This window comes from Nycticebus coucang, chromosome 4, assembly GCF_027406575.1.
Source record: "Nycticebus coucang isolate mNycCou1 chromosome 4, mNycCou1.pri, whole genome shotgun sequence".
Taxonomy (NCBI): Eukaryota; Metazoa; Chordata; class Mammalia; order Primates; family Lorisidae; genus Nycticebus; species Nycticebus coucang.
Genome location: NC_069783.1, coordinates 41074064 through 41093487, shown reverse-complemented (window position 1 = coordinate 41093487; position 19424 = coordinate 41074064). Strand labels below are relative to the sequence as shown.

Sequence of the window (19424 nt, the reverse complement as noted above, 5' to 3'; positions counted from 1 at the left end):
TCATTTCCTTAGAAATTGACTCACAGGTAGAACTAAAAATTACAAAGTAAATAAGAAAATACTTAGAACAAAATGATAATGAAAATAATATATAGCAGAATGTAAGAGTTATAGCCAAGAAGGTAATTAGAGGGTCATTTACAATCTTAAACATGTATAATTAAAAAGAGCAGAATCCAGCCTGACCAAGAGTGAGACCCGGTCTCTAAAATATAGCCGGGCATTGTGGTGGATGCCCCAGTCCCAGTCACTCAGGAAGCTGACTCAAGAGAACCACTTGAGCCCAGGAGTTTGAGGTTGCTGTGAGCTATGATGCCAGTGCATTCAACTCCAGGGCAACTGAGTGAGACTCTGTTTCCACAAAAAATAAATAAAATAAAATAAAAAGAGCAGAAGTGAAAACTGATGAATGAAAGAAAAAAGTCGTAAAAAGCTGGAAAAAGAACATCAGGTGGGCAGCGCCTGTGGCTCAAAGGAGTAGGGCACTAACCCCATATATGCTGGAGGTGGTGGGTTCAAACCCAGCCCCAGCCAAAAACTGCAAAAAAAAAAAAAAAAAACAGGGAAAAATCAGAAGAAAAGTAAATACAGAGTAAACAAGTACTCTAGAAAACATAAAAGTAAAGAAAAATTTCAGTCTCTTTCTTTTTTTTGAGACAGTCTCACTCTGTTGGCCTAGGTAGAGTGCTATGGCATTATAGCTCACAGCAACCTCAGCTGCTCAAAGAGCTGGAACCACAGGCTCCTGACACAATGCCTGCTTAGTTTCTCTATTTTTTTAGTAGAGACAGGGGTCTCACTCTTGAACTCAAGCAATCCACCCAACTCAGCCTCCCAGAGTGCTAGGATTACAGGTGTGAGCCACTACACATGGCCCTCAATCTCATTCTTTTAGACAACTAATGAGAAAGAAATCTTAGGCAAAACTATCAAGAAAAAAATGAGAAATCGTATGTACAAATAAGAATAGTAAAGAAAAGCTATTTGTAACAATTGTTCAATTAAAAAGTATAAAAAAGTAAAAAGTATAAAAAGTTGGGTGGTACCTGTGGCTCAGTGGGTAGGATGCCAGCCCCATATACCGAGGGTAGCGGGTTCAAACCCAGCCCCAGCCAAACTGCAACAAAAAATAGCCAGGCATTGTGGCAGGCGCCTGTAGTCCCAGCTACTCAGGAGGCTGAGGCAAGAGAATCGCCTAGGCCCAGGAGTTGGAGGTTGCTGTGAGCTATGATGCCACAACACTGTATCGAAGGTGATAAAGTGAGACTCTATCTCTTAAAAAAAAAAAGAAAAAAAAAATATATATATAAAGTTAATGTTAATAAATTTGAAACTTACAGGGAAATGTATAATCTCCTAGACTCACATAACCAACCAAATGGTCTTAGTGTACGAAAAATCCATTCTATTTATTTATTTATTTTATTTTTTCGCAATTTTTGGCCCAGGCTGGGTTTGAACCCACCACCTCCAGCATATGGAGCCGGCACCTTACTCCTTTGAGCCACAGGCGCTGCCCCAAAAAACCCATTCTAATTACAAATCAAATTATTACTGCAAACCAAATTGAAGAATATTCTATGAAATAAATGGCCTGTATTCTTTCAAAATGCCATAGTCATGAAAGACAATCATAGATTTAGGGACTGTTCGAGGTTAAAGGATAAATAACCACCAAATGTCGTACATAAGTGACTCACATGGAGATCATGGGCCAGAAGAATTATTTTCTTTTGCAATAAAGGACAATATTGGGCCAACTAGCAAATCTGAATAAAGCCTCTATATTAGATAATAGTACCATAGCAATGTTAACATCCTGAGTCTAACTATTGAGCTATGGTTATAAAAGAGAACAGCCTTGTTTTTTGTTTTTTGTTTGTTTTTAGGAAATATGCCCACAAATATTTAGCAGTAGATGGACCTCCATTCTGAAACTTACTCTCTAATTATTCAGAAATTATAATATATATTATTTATGGGATGATTATTTTGGGGTGATTTCCCACCCCACACCCAATAGAATCTCACTTTATTGCCCCAGCCTAGAATGCCATGGAGTCAGCTCAGCTCATAGCAACCTCAAACTCCTGGTCTCAAGCAATCCTCCTGCCTCAGCCTTCCAAGTAGCTGGGACTACAGCCCCACCATGACACCCAGGCAACTTTTCTATTTTTAGTAAAAACAGGGTCTTGATCTACCTCAGAGTAGTCTCCAACTCCTGAGCTCAAGGGGTCCTTCTGCCTTGGCCTCCCTAATCCTATATTAGGATTCTAGGCATAAGCTATGGCACTCAGCCAAATGACATTATTTTGGACTGAGGTCCTATGGTAGGCCCCAACAGACCAGACCAGAAAGACCAGACCAGAATGCAATCATTTGTGCTCAGTGCTAAGTAACTGCAATCGAAATTAAAAGGGAATTCACAACAACCTAATGGAAAGGGTCCAGTTTGCCTGAGCAGGCATGATAAGGAAGTCCTCCCAACCCTATAAGGAAAGTAACTTCGAAACAATGAACAACTTCCTGCTTTTTTTCATCCCTTTTCTGTCTATAAGGTCAACCTCCTCTGCTCAGCTCACTGGAATACTCATTCTATTTTACAGATAGAATAAGTAGAAGCCAATTAGATTTTAAAGCTAAATTTGTTATAATTTTGCCTTATAATTTTCAAGAGAAAAAATGTGTATGTGGTAAAATACTAACAACTGAGGAATCTGGATGAAGGGAACTCAAGAAGTCTTTGTACCATTTCAGTAGTATGTCAAATTACAAAGATAATTTTTAAGAAATCATAACCACAAGCCTTCATTAATACACACTTGCAAATCTAAGTCTCTTCACCAATAAACCTAGATAAAGTTATTAAAATTTTTTTCAGATCCCCTCCAAGTTCAAATTTACAGTGCTTTTAATGTTGTTTCCTACATTAGTATTAAATTCATAGGAGACAAACTTAACAGACTGTACTTACCAAAAAGAGAAAAAAAAAAGATACTCATTAAAGCTTTGATTTCAAAGAACAAGATGGATAAAAAGAAACACACACAATTATCTTAGGGCAGTTCACAACCTCTCTACGCTCATCTGTAATATAGATCATCAGACAAAAACAAGTGTGCCTGATGTAGACTATTGCCTTCACGATGCATTTAGCAGGAAAGAAAATTTCATGTTTTGTATTTTTTACCGCAGTGGTAGTCCATTAGTACTTATTCTGATTTTATAGTCTTAGAAATACAAATGGTACCCATAAATCATATAGGTTTTGTAAGATTGAGTTTAAGTTATATGAATTCCCATCAACTTTAGGTTAATTTTGAAGGCTAGAATTCTAATATAAGTTGATACCAAAAATGTTAATCAAGAGATTTCTGCTGTGGCTTCTAAACTATTCTCAAATTCCCGGTACTCACAAGGCCCTGAAACTCACAAGTGAAAAGAATGAAATACATGATTACAAAGAGTTGATATCTGAAGAATAAAATTATTTTGGATTAAATCAACTTTCTTTTTTTTTTTTTGGTAGAGACAGAGTCTCACTGTACCGCCCTCGGGTAGAGTGCCGTGGCGTCACACGGCTCACAGCAACTCTAACTCTTGGGCTTACGCGATTCTCTTGCCTCAGCCTCCCGAGGAGCTGGGACTACAGGCGCCCGCCACAATGCCCGGCTATTTTAAATCAACTTTCTTTAATCTGGAAAATAAATTGTTTTGTCTATGTTATTCTTGATGGGAAAAATTGTACTGTAAAAATTATAGCATGGTTTAAGGAAATTATCATCTAAAAGGAAACATCCTTTGTTCAACTACTTTAAATATTACAGTGACTTCCTTGTAATAATATTAAAAAGTATGTTTAATCACAGACTAATGACCATATTCAAATTTGATAATCTGCTAAAATGACAGTAAATGTGGCAGGATAAAACTCCTTTCAGACAATCAATAAAGCTATAAAATCATAAGTAAATGAAACTCAATCGCGACTGGGGTGAGAGAAGACAAATGCATCATCATCATCCACAATAATAACTAATACTCAGCTCTGGCACTGAGGCAGACGCTACTCTGAACACTTTACAGTTTCATCTCATTCAATCCTCAAGTTGATGTCCTGTGGGAACTCAGAAGCAGACCTTCTCAAGGCTGGAAAGGGGGGGCCAGAAGTCTTGCTCAGGACTCAGAGGTGCTGCCTGCTTTCTCTTCCAGTGATGAGAGGGTCTCCACGGGGCTACACAAGCCAAAGGAGCCCAGTGTTTGTGAACACCACCTTAAATTAAGGTACCTAAACTGCTGAGTAAGTCAACTGTTTTCCAGCCAAACTGGGCTGCCAATGGCAGAGAGCTCTAAGACCCTCACAGGACCCAAGAGCCTAAGAAAGAGCCCCAAGGCATGCTCCAACAGTCCCTGTTCTGGGGAGCCACTGTAGTCCCACCAAGTTCCCATCCTTGGTTGCATGCATCAGCAACTCACAGAGTTCCTTCTTCTATTCCTGCCTTTCCTCCTTTTCCATTCATAACCCTCCTGAAGCAAACCAAGTATGTTTTATTACTATTTCCACTGTAGATGAGGAGACTCAGACATCAGCATGTTAAGGAACTTGCATAAAGCTACATCAATCATATATAAGCTAAAAATCTAGAGGGAAGAAAACTAAAGAATCAAAAACATCCATTTGTATACCCTTGTGCATAGCAGCATTATTCACAATAGCCAAAAGATAGCAGCAATTCAAATGTCTACTGATAGATAAAACATGGTATATACGTACAATGGTCTATTACTCAGCATTAACAGGGAAGAAAATTTTGACACAAAGTCCAAAATGAATAAACCTTGAAGATATGCTAAGTGAAAATAAGCCACAGACAAAAGGACATTCGTTCTACTTACATGATGCAGAGTAGGCAAACTCAGAGAAAGTAGAAGGATATTTGCCAGATACTAGAGGCCAAGGGGAAATGAGGAGTTAGAGTTTAATGGGTATTGAGTTTTCCATATAGGAAGACAAAAAGTTCTAGAGATGGATGGTGGTGATGGTTATGTAACAATGTGAATTTACTAAATCTGGTAAATTAAGTAGACTGAATCTACTTAATAATACTAAGGCAGCGGTTCTCAACCTGTGGGTCACAAACCCTTTGGACTGTATTAAAGGGTTGTGGCATTAGGAAGGTTGAGAGCGTAGTAAGGAGTGAATCTACTTTAAAAACTTTAAAATGGTTAAAATAGTAAATTTTATGTTAAGTATATTTTACTACATTGAAAAATAATTCATCAGGTAGTGCCCATAACTCAGTGGGTAGGGTGCCTGCCACATACATGAGGGCTGGCAGGTTCAAACCCAGTCCGGGCCTGTGAAAACAACAATGACAATTGCAACAACAAAAAAAATAGCTGGGCATTGTGGCAGGTGCCTGCAGTTCCAGCTACTTGGGAGGCTGAGGCAAGAGAACCACTTAAAGCCCAAGAGTCTGAGGTTGCTGTGAGCTGTGACGCCACAGTACCCAGGGCGACAGCTTGAGACTCTGTCTCAAAAAACAAACAAACAAATAAATAAATAAAAATAAAAAACAATGCATCATAGCTGGGCACAGTGGCATATACCTGTAGTCTCACCTACTTGGGAGGATCACTTGAGACTAGGAGTTAAAGTCTAGCCTGGGCTACACAGCCATAACCTGCGAAACTCTGTCTCTGCCTCTCTCTCTTTTAAAAGGTGCATCATATGTTTAAACCTTTCTACAGTTCACAGTCTTCAGAATGTGTGTGTGTACAGTTGTGGTGAGACAATGAAATTAGAATTCAAATATACTTCAATCTCTATGATGAAATGTATTAGAATGTTAAAACAAAGGAATAGAAAAAAACATACTCCAAAGACCTACTACATTACAGTGGTTCTCAACCTTCCTAATGCTGTGGCCCTTCAATACAGTTTCTGTGGGTCGTGACCCACAGGTTGAGAACCATTGTACTACAATAAGAACCTATTTCCCAGAAGAAACTAACTTATTCATTTCCAGATATTTGGCGAGTGTTTGTATGTGTGTGTGTGTGTGTTGTGAGGTACTATGGTTGGTGATGGAGATTCAATGATGAAGAAAAACAGATACAAAGTTACTATACTAATGCATGTTACAAGCTGCTAAGAAGAGAGTGAAGAGGGGAGAGAATTAGTATAATCACAAAATGAATGTTTAATTACACACCTGGCTCTCTGCATAAGCACATCACAAAGTAACCTGCCCTAACCTGATGCCATGATTTGAAGAAAAAAAATCAGAATTAACTATGTGGGCCCATGAGAAGATGTGGGCACAGGGAGCTAATAAACCTGCAGAAGTCCTGTGGTAGGACACAGACTGTGGAGCCAAAGGAAGGGTCAGCCTGGCTGGAGCCGAGAGGGCACAGAGAAGAGTGTGTGGGCAAAGGGATAATAGACAGAGGCCAGTTAAAACTCCATGGTCTTGCTGACTACAGTAATGATCTGGGATTTTACCTACATGCAATTAAAAGCCACTAAGATAGAAGGTGGGAGACAGCAAAACGGGATCTGATACAGAAATGAGAGGTGTTCCGGGATGCAGTTTCCTCCCTACCAAATCAACACGGTCTGACCTTCCTTAGAATCAGACTTGGCATCAGGAAACCTAGGTTTCTAGTCCTGATTCTGTCACTAATTAAACGGGAGTCCTTACACAGTTACCTTACTTTCTGTGCCTTGGGCTCATTACCTGTAAAATAATCTATCCTAGAAGATATCTAACACCACAAACAACTCAAAAACCTCCTTTTCTTTTATTCTTACCCCCTCCCCCAATTAATTAGTCCTCTGAGTCTAGGCAAAAGAGAAAAGCCAGTACCTATATTTTTCCAGGACTGAGGCTTTTTTCCAGCAAGAACTCCCTAATAATGCTCATGACACTGCTATACAAGCCAGGAGGGTGCAGATCTTATTCTGGCCAACACCACCAGACAGGGAATCACAGGCTAGAGTTTCCACATACTTCCACTTATTAACCAATTCAGGATTTCCACTGTTCTGAGGAATTGTGTTCCCATGGAAGGGAGGAGAGAATCAATGTAAGTATTGTACATTGACTTTTTTCTTTGCATATTGTTCAAAATATACTTTTCTTTTCTTTCTTTCTTTTTTTTTTTTTTTGGTTAAGGACAAGGTCAATATCTTGCCCTGTTGCCCAGGCTGGTCTTGAATTCTGGGCCTCAAGCATTCCTTCCAGCTCTGCCTCCCAAAGGGCTGGGATTATAGACATGAGCCACCACACCCAAGCAAAATATACTTTACATTTTAATAAAACAAGGGTGAAATCTACAAAGCTTTCATGGCTTCAATGTTTTAAACAATGATGAAACTTATACATGTTAGATTAGCAGTGTTGGAAATTCACCATTTGGCTTTATTCATAACAAATTTCAAAAAGATGGTGTGTGTCACACTTTATGGGGGCAAGACATGATTGCAAGAGGGACTTTACCTAACAATTGCAATCAGTGTAACCTGGCTTATTGTACCCTCAATGAATCCCCAACAATAAAAAAAAAAAAAAAAAAAATTCAAAAAGATGCCAGAGCTAGCAATGGTCTACTTGCTTCTGAAATATTACTAGTGATTTAATAAATGGCATATGTTATCTTGGATAAACAGATGTCCGATTATGAGTGGTGAAAGCCTTTTCAGCACTTTCAGAGGAAAGTAAAAAAAAAAAAAAAAATCACCTAGGAAGTGCTATGAGTTTCCCAAAGTTCCACAACCCTGCCCTCTCTGTCCTCTGCAGTATGAGGGCTTCAGATTCATGGTTGGCCACCTAAGGAGAAAGGCACTAAAGTGATCAATACAAGATCATAAACACTAAAGGAAAGGTAGGAACGTGACTTGTCAAATTCAATCGAATGTGAATCTGTTTGCACTTAATGGCACAAAACAACCTGTCGACCTTTCATATGTTCTTTTTGGTAAATAATCCACAAATCTTGCATATTCAAATTATTAATAATTGATTTTAACCATACCCACTCATATTCACAGAAATGCCTCAGGATCTTAAAGTCTAAGTCAGTGGTCCTCAACCTTCCTAATGCTGTGACCCTTTAAGATAGTTGCTCATGTTGTGGTGACATAAAATTATTTTTGTTGCTACTTCATAACTGCAATTTTGCTACTATTATGAATCATAATGTAAATATCTGATATGCAGGATTATTTAGGTGACTCCTGTGAAACGGTCATTCGACCCCCAACGGGGTTGTGACCCACAGGTTGAGAACCGCTGGTCTAAGTAAAGCTGAATTGAGAGTAGTTTGAATAAGAAACCAAGACATCTAACTAAACGTTGCAGACAAAAGTATTGTCTTTAGTGCTACCTAATCAAAGAAAGACAACAATAATGATATTTAAATCCAAGCCATTTTAACAAGATTGAAGCAGATGGGTGGTAACCTGGTAGAGGAGAGAGAACTTCTCAGTAAAAACCCAGAGAAGATTTCAATCCTATTTCTGAAGCCAGCTACACAAAGATAACAAAGTATAATTTCTTGAGCCTTTGAAACAACTTCTGCTTAAAAAAAAATAGTTAATAATAAATAACTTAAAATAATACATGTGATACAAAAGTGACTTCCAAATCACTAAACACTACTAGGAACAAATAGTAGAGATAAAAACGCTAGAAGGTATAGAGGTAATTTTTCCTAGAAGCAGCACAATAGCCAAGTATTATGGAAAATACACATAAAATGTATTTAATATATTGGGGTATACTGGTACCCTCTTTAAAATTCTTTTTTTTTCTTTTAAAATTCTTTTTGTGTAAATAGCCTTCCCTCACAAAAGAAATAGCCAGTCTTTAAGTCTGCCCAAATGAAATTCACTTGCTGTCTCACACAAGCACCAGCAGTGGGAAGCAGAGAGTTGTTGCAGCAGGTAACCAACAGCCCACACGTATGCTCTCCAACCAAAAACCCACCTTCCGGAAGTCAGCCCAGCTGCGTGAGATCCTGAGTTGATACAAGAGCTCTGTACCATATCAGGACAAGCTTGTCCACTCTCACTCCTTAGACAGGTCAGAGGGAATCTGCTACTACAACAAGGATCACGTCCAGAGTTTCAATCTGGGAAGCATTATCTCCCTTCTGAACAGTGTTAAAGGGACTGGTTAAATAAATTTATCTAAACCAGCACGTCTCAACCTCTGAGTCGCAACCCACAGGAACTGTATTAAAGGGTCGCAGCATTAGGAAGGTTGAGAACCACTGATCTAAACAAAGGAAGATGACCTAGTATTATGAAAAAACTTTCCAGCTTCCTATAAATGTTTTCCTTATATAGTTAAAGAAAACATTGCAGGCGAAAGGGTATAAAACTTGTTTTAAATGACCTTAACCATGTTAAAAAGAAAGTTCTCAAGAGACTTGTCTTATCAGCGATCAAAATATGGTGCTCAAAGGGGGAATAAACAGATTAACGATACAGAGGAGAACAGATTCAAAGCCCAATAGCAAGCTACACGGGAGGCTGAGGCAAGAGAATCGCCTAAGCCCAGGAGTTGAAGGTTGCTGTGAGCTGTGTGATGCCACGGCACTCTACCGAGGGTGATAAAGTAAGACTCTGCCTCTACAAAAAAAAAAAAAAAAAAAAAAGCCCAATAGCAGACCTAAGTATTAATTAATTATCAAGGGCCTTACAACATGCTAGTAGGGCATTACAAATCATGAAGAACAAATTCATTATAAGGAATTGAAACAATTACACATATAAAAATTGGATCCCTATCTTACTCTACTCACAAAATTCCAGATAGATCTTCAGATTTTAAATATGAATAAAATGTAAAAGCTACTAGAAAAAAATAGGATGTGGGAAAACACTGTGTAAAACAGAGTGACTAGAGTTGTGCAGCACTATGAACACAAGATGCCAGCAAACCACCAAAGGCAGCATGGGGAGGATCCACCCCGGAAAGTTTCAGAGGTAACAAGGTCCTGCTGACACTTGGAATTTGGACTTTTGGTCTCCAGAACTGTGAGACAATAAATCTCTATTGTTTTAAGCCAGGAAGAAAAAAAGAAAACTCAATTTTAAGAAAATAATAACACAAAAAAAAAGTATCCAATGTACTCAGTACTACTGTGAAGCCAATTTATAATCACTCACACTTGCATATGAAAAATGAAATACAACTTTAGCCTCATATGAAGGAGGGAAGGAGAGGGAGGGGGAGGGGAGGGAGTGGGAGAGGTAGTAGGGGATAGTAGGGGGACCACACCCATGGAGCACATTGCAAGTGCAAGTTGGATGTATCATGGGTAGAACACAAATGTCCTAATGCTATAATTGGGTAAATGAGGGGAAAGCTATGTTGATTAGTATGATGTAAGCACTCCAATTTGTACAAATAATCAACACATTGAAAATGGTATAAATGTATTTATGATCTATGTACAAAAGACTTACTAAAAAAAAAATGAAATGTTTTCATCAAAAAAAAAAGAAAGAAAAAGAAAAGAAAAGAAAATAATAATACAAGTGAAGGACAAAGGCTAATCTAAAATCCAAAGAAGAGAAAACCTGAAGAGGTAGTAAACACATGAAAATATGCTTTATGCTCAACCACTCTAAGTAACTGGGAAAATATTAATTAAAATGAAAAAGCATCAGACTGGCAAACATTAAAAAGTCTAAAAATACCAAGTGTTGAGGATAATGTAAAGAAATGAAGAAAAGAGAACCCTCAGTAACTGCTTCTGGGACTACACACTTCTACCATAGTGTACAGAAAAATATGGCTACATGTAGTCTAATTCTAAATGAGCCCTACCCTATGAATGAGTATTACCACTACAGTTATACCCTAAAAAACTCACACATATGCTCACAAAGGGACATATGCTGGAACTTCCAATGCAGCGTTATGGGTACTAGCAAAAGAAAACTGTTTAAAGCATTACAGATGTTCACTGGTAACAGAATATACAAATAATGTGGTGTTAATGTGCAAGAGTATTACAAATACTACAAAACAGTTGAAATACTATGAAACTAGTGTTTTCACATGAAAGCTATAACCCAGTTACAACCTAAGAATAGGGGGAAGGGTGGGCGGCGCCTGTGGCTCAGTCGGTAGGGTGCCAGCCCCATACACCTAGGGTGACGGGTTCAAACCCGGCCCCGGCCAAACTGCAACCAAAAAATAGCCGGGCGTTGTGGCGGGCACCTGTAGTCCCAGCTACTTCGGAGGCTGAGGCAAGAGAATCGCTGAAGCCCAGGAGTTGGAGGTTGCTGTGAGCTGTGTGAGGCCACGGCACTCTACCGAGGGCCATAAAGTGAGACTCTGTCTCTACAAAAAAAATAATAATAAAAAAAAAAAAGAATAGGGGGAAGGGGGAAAGGGAGGGGAGGGAGGAGGTGGGTAGTGGGAAGGGGATTGGTGGGATTACACCAGTGGTGCATCTTACAAGGGTATATGTGAAACTTGGTAAATGGTCTGTGAAGCTAGTGAATGATGCCCCATGATCATATCAATATACACAGCTATGATTTAAAGAAAAACAAAAAACAGTTGAAATGAATGAACTAGGGGTACTTATTTTTATTTATTTATTTTTTGAGACAGAGTCTCACTATATCACCCTTGGTAGAGCGCTGTGGCATCATAGCTCACAGCAATCTCAAACTCTTGGGTTTAAGCAATTCTCTTACCTCAGCCTCCCAAGTAGCTGGGACTATGGGTGCCCACCACAGTGCACGGCTATTTTTTGTTGTTGTTGTCGTCGTCGTCATTCTTGTTTGGCAGGCTGGGGCTGGGTTCAAACCCACCAGCCCTGGTGTATGTGGCTGGCACCCTAGCTGCTGAGCTACAGGTGCTGAGACTAGGGGTACTTACTAACATGGCTGGATCTCAGTAACAGGCAAATGGCAAATGCTACACAGTAAAGTTAAGCATATTTAAAACAATGTTTATGTTGTTTCTGGATACATAAATACATAGGAGAACTATAAAAACACAGACTAGATTCATTATTATATTAGCTGTCTCTGGACAGAAGGCAGAGGTAAAGAAGAATAGAGTGCCACAGAGAATATTAGTGACTTCAACATTGGCTTTAATGGTTGAAGTATTTAAATCTGAAGAAATAAAATATTAACATTTTCTTTAGGTGGCGTTATGTGGAATATTACATTATCTTCTGTACTACTCTGTAATTTGCTATTGTTTACAGTGCACCAAAAACACTAAGTAGAAACAATGAAATAGTAAGAACATTCTGCTCTGGGTATAGAGAACAAAGCTTGGGTGGGAAGGAGACTATTGCTGTAACTATTTTTCAGTTTTTCATAATAAGCATACATTAGTATTAGAATTAGGAAAAAAAAATCTCTTTACAAAGGAAAAACTTACTCTGGAAGGCTGAGGCAGGTGGATTGCTTAAGCTCAGAAGTTTGAGACCAACCTGAGCTAGAGCAAGACCTCAATCCTAAAAATACTCAGGGATCATGGCAGGTGCCTTCTAGTCCCAGCTACTTGGGAGGCTGAGGCATAAGAATCACTTGAGCCCAAGAATTTTAAATTGCTATGATGTCATGGCACACTACGAAGGATGACAAAGTGAAACTCTATCTCAAAAATGAAAAAATAAGAGAGAAAACTATACAAAAGTAGGTAGTTAATTAGATTCCACTGAGTTCTGGGAAGTTCTTATAAACATGACATCTATAGATCTATACTCTTGCTGCTGTAGTAAAATACTCATTTGAGGCAGAGCCTTGCTGCAATTACATCATCACAAACTCCTCCTCAAACTCCTGAGCTCAAGTAATCCTCTTGCCTCAGCCTCCCAAGTAGCTGGGAATACAGGTATATACCACAATAACCAGCTAATTTCTTAATTTTCTTTTTTTTTTTCTTGAGAAAGAGTCTGGCCCTTGGTTGAGTGCCATGGCATCATCATAGCTCACAGCAACCTCCAACTCTTGGGCTCAAGAGATCCTCTTGCCTCAGTTTTTCTATTTTTAGTAGAGATGGCATCTCACTCTTGCTCAGGCTGATCTTGAACTCATGAGCTCAAGCAATCCACTTGCCTTGGCCTCCCAGAGTGCTGGGTTACAGGAGTGAACCACCATGCCTGGCCTAATTTCTTAATTTTCTATAGAGAAAAGGTCATGCCATGTTCCCCAAGCTGGTGAGGGAAAAGTGCAGGTTTCCCACCACATAAAAGAAACATTGTGCTAGCCTTGAGTGTTCAGTAACATCATTCCAAAATAAATTAAGCAGGTACCCAGAAGTGTGGGGGAGGAGTGTTATGCACTTCCTTGGGTGCCTCAGCACTTTCTTGTCTTAAAACCACCACTCAAAGTGGCCCCTGACTGCTTTAGAGCTGCTTTGGTTATACTATAGTGCCCTTAGCTAACTGTAATACTAAAATGTCCGCCTAGTGGGAAAGTGTAATACTATTAACACAATACGGGTTGCATGACAGTAGATGACAGTACTGTGCCAGAGCAACTGCTTCACCATGAACATGCAAAGACATAACACACAAATTTTCCATTACTCACGGGACAGAGTTAATTCGCAGAGTGCCCAACCTTTTTCTTTCTCTGCTGCACACTGAAAGAAGAGTTGATCTGGGCCAGACATCAAATACACAGCAGTAGCAAAAAGTTGATGGAGGGAAGGGGAGGCATGTCCAATGCATACTTTTCATAATATCCGCCACCATAGATAAGCAAACACAGTCCTCACTACCCCCTGAAAGGAACACCACAAGGTAGGGAGATAGGGATTTTGCTAGCACAAGCATCTGTGGATCTGAGCACAGCGGTTTACATCTGTAATCCTTGTATCCTGGGAAGCAGAGTCAGGAGGGTTGCTTGATCTCAGGAGTTTGAGACCACCCTAAGCAAGAGCAATACCCCATCTCTATTAAAAATAGAAAAATTAGCCGGGTATCATGGTGGGGCCTGTAGTCTCACCTATGGCTGAGGCAAGTGGATTGCTTGAACCCAGGACTTTGAGGTTACTGTGAGCTAGCCTAATACCATGGTACTCTAGCCTGGGCAACAGAGTGAGATTTTGTCTTTAAAAAAAAAAAAAAACAAAGATTAAAAATAGATCAACCAGTATGGTAAATCATATCCTCCACAAAATATCGTTTTGCCATTTCACATCTGCTCCAAGGAACAATGGTTCTTCCCTTAGCACACAAACAGAAAAGTGACTCAGGAACCCAGTTAGCCAATTATAGTCAAGTCAAATAAATCTAGCAGTCAATAGGGCTAATAGCAAGAAAGATCCTAGGTCTACAGTATTGCTACAATGGCTTAATAATTAAAAAGTAGTAGAAAGGTAAATAATTCCAAAATTCCAAAGAGTGTCTTACCAAGGTGATGTCCCGGGAAGCGGCAGCGGCACTCATATGCAAACTAGGCTGCCTCACAGAACTGCTGCAGTCAAGGGCTCTAGCAAATGTTCCAACAGCACTGAATAAACACAGTAAGAAAAAATTAAGCCTGTTTTTTTTATATTAAAAAAACATATTTGCGTAAGGAGTGAAAAACCATAAAAGAAAAAGCAAAACAAGCTATTGGATGATTGGGAATCAAATATCAAATAAAAAGTATTTTCTTTCCAGAAGATTTAATAATTGACAAGTCAGTATACCATAAATCGGTCCTTGTAATTAAATCAAGGAAAAAATAGTTCATGTGGGCAAAAAGAAGGAAAAGGAAGATCTAATATAAAATGCCATGGAATAAACCATTTGTATCCAAATTGGCTCAAAAAAAATAAAAAGTCAGTCAGCTGTAGCTTGTCTTAGCAAGTTCTAGCCCAAATTATGAAATCTCAGCAACATTTTTCTATGAAATATTATTAACTACCCTTCATGTGATGATTCAAAACAAGACAGACTTCTACTAAAATCCCATTTAAGAAAAATTATCACAATGCTGATTTTTCTTTCATGATTTAGAAGGTCTTCCTCTATGTAAGGATCCCTAACCCAAGAGGTATAGCAAAAAATGAAGATAAGATTTATTGCTTACTGCTCCTATTTTATACATTGGCCGAGGAAGACATCTTTAAAAGCATTTCACTGAAAATATAACACACTTGCAGAAAAGCATACAATGTATAGTGATTTAGTTATCACAAAGTGAACACATTCATGTCACCAACATCCAAGCCAAGAAAGAACATGACCAGCCTCCCAGGAGGCTCCTCATACTCATTCCCAGAGGGAGATGCCATCCTGGATTCTACCCCCACAGATGAGTGGTGCTCAAATAGGATCACAGTACAGACACCCTTTCTTTAGGATCAGTTTCCTCTATTCGAAATGATGCTTGTATACTCATCCATGTTGGTGAACACAGCTGTGTTCACTCGTCTAACCCGCTACGGAGCATTCCTTCGTACAATTCCCCACCGTTACATCTACTGTTGACTGACATTTCATGTTGCTTCTAGTCTGGGGCTGCTATGAACAATGCCACGAATGCCATTTGTATACATACCATTTGGCCCAATGGTGTATACATTTCTGCCAGGTATAAATTTAGGAGTGAAACTTAGGAGATGTATATGTCAGACTGGGATATCAAATCATTTTCCAAAGAAGCCGTACCAATTTACACTCACACCAGCAGGATACGAGTCTGCTAGTTGTTCCACATCTTCACCAATTCACAGAACTGTCTTTTTTAGCCATTCTGCAGGACAGTCAGCAGCATTTGACTACGGCCTTAATATGTTTTTAGGTTTTTTTAAAGCAAACATTGAAAATAGAAATAAACCAGGGATCAATTCCTTGGTATCCCTCATGTTGGTTTCAAGGGAAAAGAAAACATATAGCCTTTCAAAATCAAGGAAAAGAAAAAGTAGAATGCAAATCAGACTTGAAAACTGAAATGTCTCCTAAATAATCCGCAATCGAAAAACCCATCTGAGGCATCTAGGCCAAGAGTTCCAACAATTCATTTCACTGCTCAATCTTCAGTCTCCTCTACTCAAGTGAATGGCCACTCCCCAACAATGTACATCGAGGGTATGCGTCCAGTTGCTTAGTGCTTGCTGAGTGAGGGCTCTAGAGTCCCAGTGTCTGGCCACCCACTGAAAGTATGACAATTCAGAGTGTCATGTAAGAATAAGCTAAAACTATTTTTTCCATTGTATTATAAAAATAATTCAAGAGAAAATCAGAGAATCATCCAGTTGAGGTGGCTCACGCCTGAAATCCTATCACTCTGTGAGGCCATGGTAGAGGATCCCTTCAGCTCAGGAGCTGAAGACAAGCCTGAGCAAGAGAGAGACACCCACCCCCCTACTTACTAAAATTACCAAAAATTAAGGCTGGGGGTGGTGGCTCACACCTGCAATCCTAGCACTGTGGGAGGCCGAGGCAGGCAGATTGCTTGAGCTCTGGAGTTCAACACAATCCTGTGCAAGAGCAAGACCCTGTCTCTACTAAAAATAGAAAATTAGCTGAGCGTTGTGGCAGATGCCTGTAGTCACAGCTACTTTTGAAGCTGAGGCATGAGGTTTGCTTGAGCCAAAGAGTTTGAGCCAAAGAGTTTGAGATTGCTGGGAGGTACAACACCACGGCACTCAACCCCAGGGTGGCAGAGTGAGACTCTGCCTCAAAAAAAACAAGAAAAAGAAAAAATTAGCCTGGCATTGTGGTGGGCACCTGTAGTAGACCCAGCTACTCGGGAAGCTGAGGCAAGAGGATAGCTTGAACCCAGGAGTTTGGGGTTGCTGTGAGCTAGGCTGATGCCATGACACTCTAACCCAGGGCAAAAGAGCAAGACTCCCTTTGTCTTAAAAAAAAAAAAAAGAAAGAAAGAAAAGGAAGAAAAAGAAATCAGAGAATAACATACTGAAGGCCCACGTATATACTGTCCAGATCTACTGATTTTAACATTTTGCCAAAAAGAAATATGCAAATTTGGTTAAAGTCCCCTATATATCTATATATCCATTAATGTAACTTTAAAAAATCCAATAATGAAATAAAGCATTGTTTTGTGCATTGTAGAATTTTTCATAAATGACTGCTCTGTAAACACAAATTATCATACTGTATATACCCTCAAAATATATATACACATATACTTTTTTTTTTTTTTGGAGACAGAGTTTCACGATGTCATCCTTGGTAGAGTGTCATGCCATCACTGCTCACAGCAACCTCCAACTCTTGGGCTTAAGCAATTCTCTTGTCTCAGCCTCCCAAGTAGCAGGGACTACAGGCACCTGCTACAATGCCCAGCTATTTTTTTGCTGTTGTTGTTGCAGTTATCATTGTTGTTTAGCTGGCCCAGGCTGGGTTCAAACCAACCAACCTTGGTACATGTGGCTGATGCTGTAACCACTGTGCTATAGTGGTGAGCCTACCCTCAAGATATTATCTTTTCAAATTATCTGCTTACTACATATAGTTCTAATTCATTCATTTAATTGTTATAAAGTAAATACTCTATTAAATGAAGACCTTAGGTCTTTTTCAATTTGTCCACTATTACAATGCTATGGTAATTTCAATTACTTTCTGTTTCGTGGTCACTTTCCCCATGAGTATCATTTACTATTACATTGAAAAAATAAAAATAAAATTATGCCCCATTCATTTTCTCAGAAAAGAAGAAGAGGAAAGAAGGAAGGCAGCCAGGCAGCCAAGCTGAAAGATGGCAAAGGAAAGCTCTGCGCTTAGCAACAGGCCTTTCACACACATGGACACAGTGAGAGATTCAAGCAGCATAAACAAGGTGTCCCAAAGGTTGCCATAAATATAAAAAATAAACAAACTCATATATTTTATTGTATATACTTTATATTTATATAGCAACATGTAGAGAAATGTTTTATAAAGTTTTATAAGAATATTTTGTGGGCTCGGTGCCTGTTACTCAGTGGCTAGGGCGCTGGCCACACACACTGGGGCTGGTGGGCTCAAACCCGGCCTGGGCCTGACAAACAACAATGACAACTACACCAACAACAAAAATAGCCAGGGTTATAGCAGGTGCCTGTCCCAACTACTTGGGAGGCTGAGATAAGAGAATTGCTTAAGTCCAAGAAGTTGAGGTTGCTGTGAGCTGTGACATCACAGCACTCTACCAAGGGTGACTCAGGAGATGCTATCAAAAAAAAAAGGTAAAAAAGGGGCGGCGCCTGTGGCTCGAGGAGTAGGGCGCCGGTCCCATATGCTGGGGGTGGTGGGTTCAAACCCAGCCCCAGCCAAAAAAAATCACAAATAAAAAAAAAAAGTAAAAAAGAAAAAATATTTTGTAAATAAAGGTACATTTGACTATAATTTCCCATTTTCATTATGTCTATATGGCAACTTTTAGGACTCCCTATACTTAATGATACCTGAATAATTCATGTCTAAAGTAAAGGAGAGGACTGCTTCCATTAAATATATGAGATTTCAGAAATGAAATTTCTTCCATTTTCTTTATCAGAAATAGGTTTCTGTTCACTTAGAACAGAAATTAATGATAGTAAACCATATTATTTAGAAAGTGGTATTATATATTAAGTTTTCTCACATAACTAGAAAAAGAATAATACAAGCAATGGTGGAAAAGCAGAATACAAGGAAAGGAATGTGCAAATACCTATAAATTCTTTTATACATAGAAAAGACATTTCTTACTAAATGGATATACTCACCGTGCTACAACTAAAAACTGGTCAATCTGTCGATCCGTAAGTGGGCTATTTGGGTCCCAAACTTTCACTTCTAATTTTGACTGTTCCCTCTCATCTGATTCTCCTGTCCAAAAACAAATGAAATGGAGTCCTGTTACTCACAAGGCATACTGCCTCATATGGTTAATAACAATCGGTCACCTGAGCATTAGAAATGTTTGAATGTAAGATAAATGTTCATAGTTTTGGAACATTCTTTCGAGGCAGATATCCAACACCTTGTAACATGAACACTAATGATAACAGAACAAAAGCAACTGTATGGTATCTTCATTTAGTTATTAACATTTTTCTCAGCGTACTTCTATGTGTGAGGGCACTATGCCCTCTGTTAAGCGACACAAAGATGAAAATAAAGCACCACTGCCACAGACCCTTAAACTATGATAAAACTTACGCATAAATATCTAATGATGTAAACAAAAGAAACAAATGTCACAAAAGACAAAGATAGCTGTAAGAATCCAAGGATCGGGGAAATCATTTCAGGCTATCCAGGAAACAGCAACATGAAGGAAGTGGCATTTCTGCTGAGAATTGAAGGGTAGGAAAGTGCTGGCAGGAGAAAGGACTTTGTGGCTCAAAGGAGTAGGGCGCCGGCCCCATATACCAGAGGTGGCGGGTTCAAACCCAGCCCTGGCCAAAAAAAAAAGAAATGAGGGGCGGCGCCTGTGGCTCAGCAGGTAG

The 19424-nt window shown here is 39.2% G+C and overlaps 1 protein-coding gene across 5 annotated transcripts in view; it reads right to left on the bottom strand.

The window, feature by feature from the left end:
* The window catches only part of MTA3 (metastasis associated 1 family member 3), a 190223-nt gene that overhangs the window by 70573 nt on the left and 100226 nt on the right, over positions 1-19424 (bottom strand). For all 5 annotated transcript variants that reach the window (XM_053588513.1, XM_053588514.1, XM_053588517.1 and 2 more), the window contains 2 exons: positions 18699-18801; positions 14404-14503 (listed from right to left, as the gene is read on the bottom strand). In XM_053588513.1, the coding sequence (XP_053444488.1) occupies positions 14404-14503; positions 18699-18801 (203 nt within the window). The remainder of the gene's footprint in view (positions 1-14403; positions 14504-18698; positions 18802-19424) is intronic.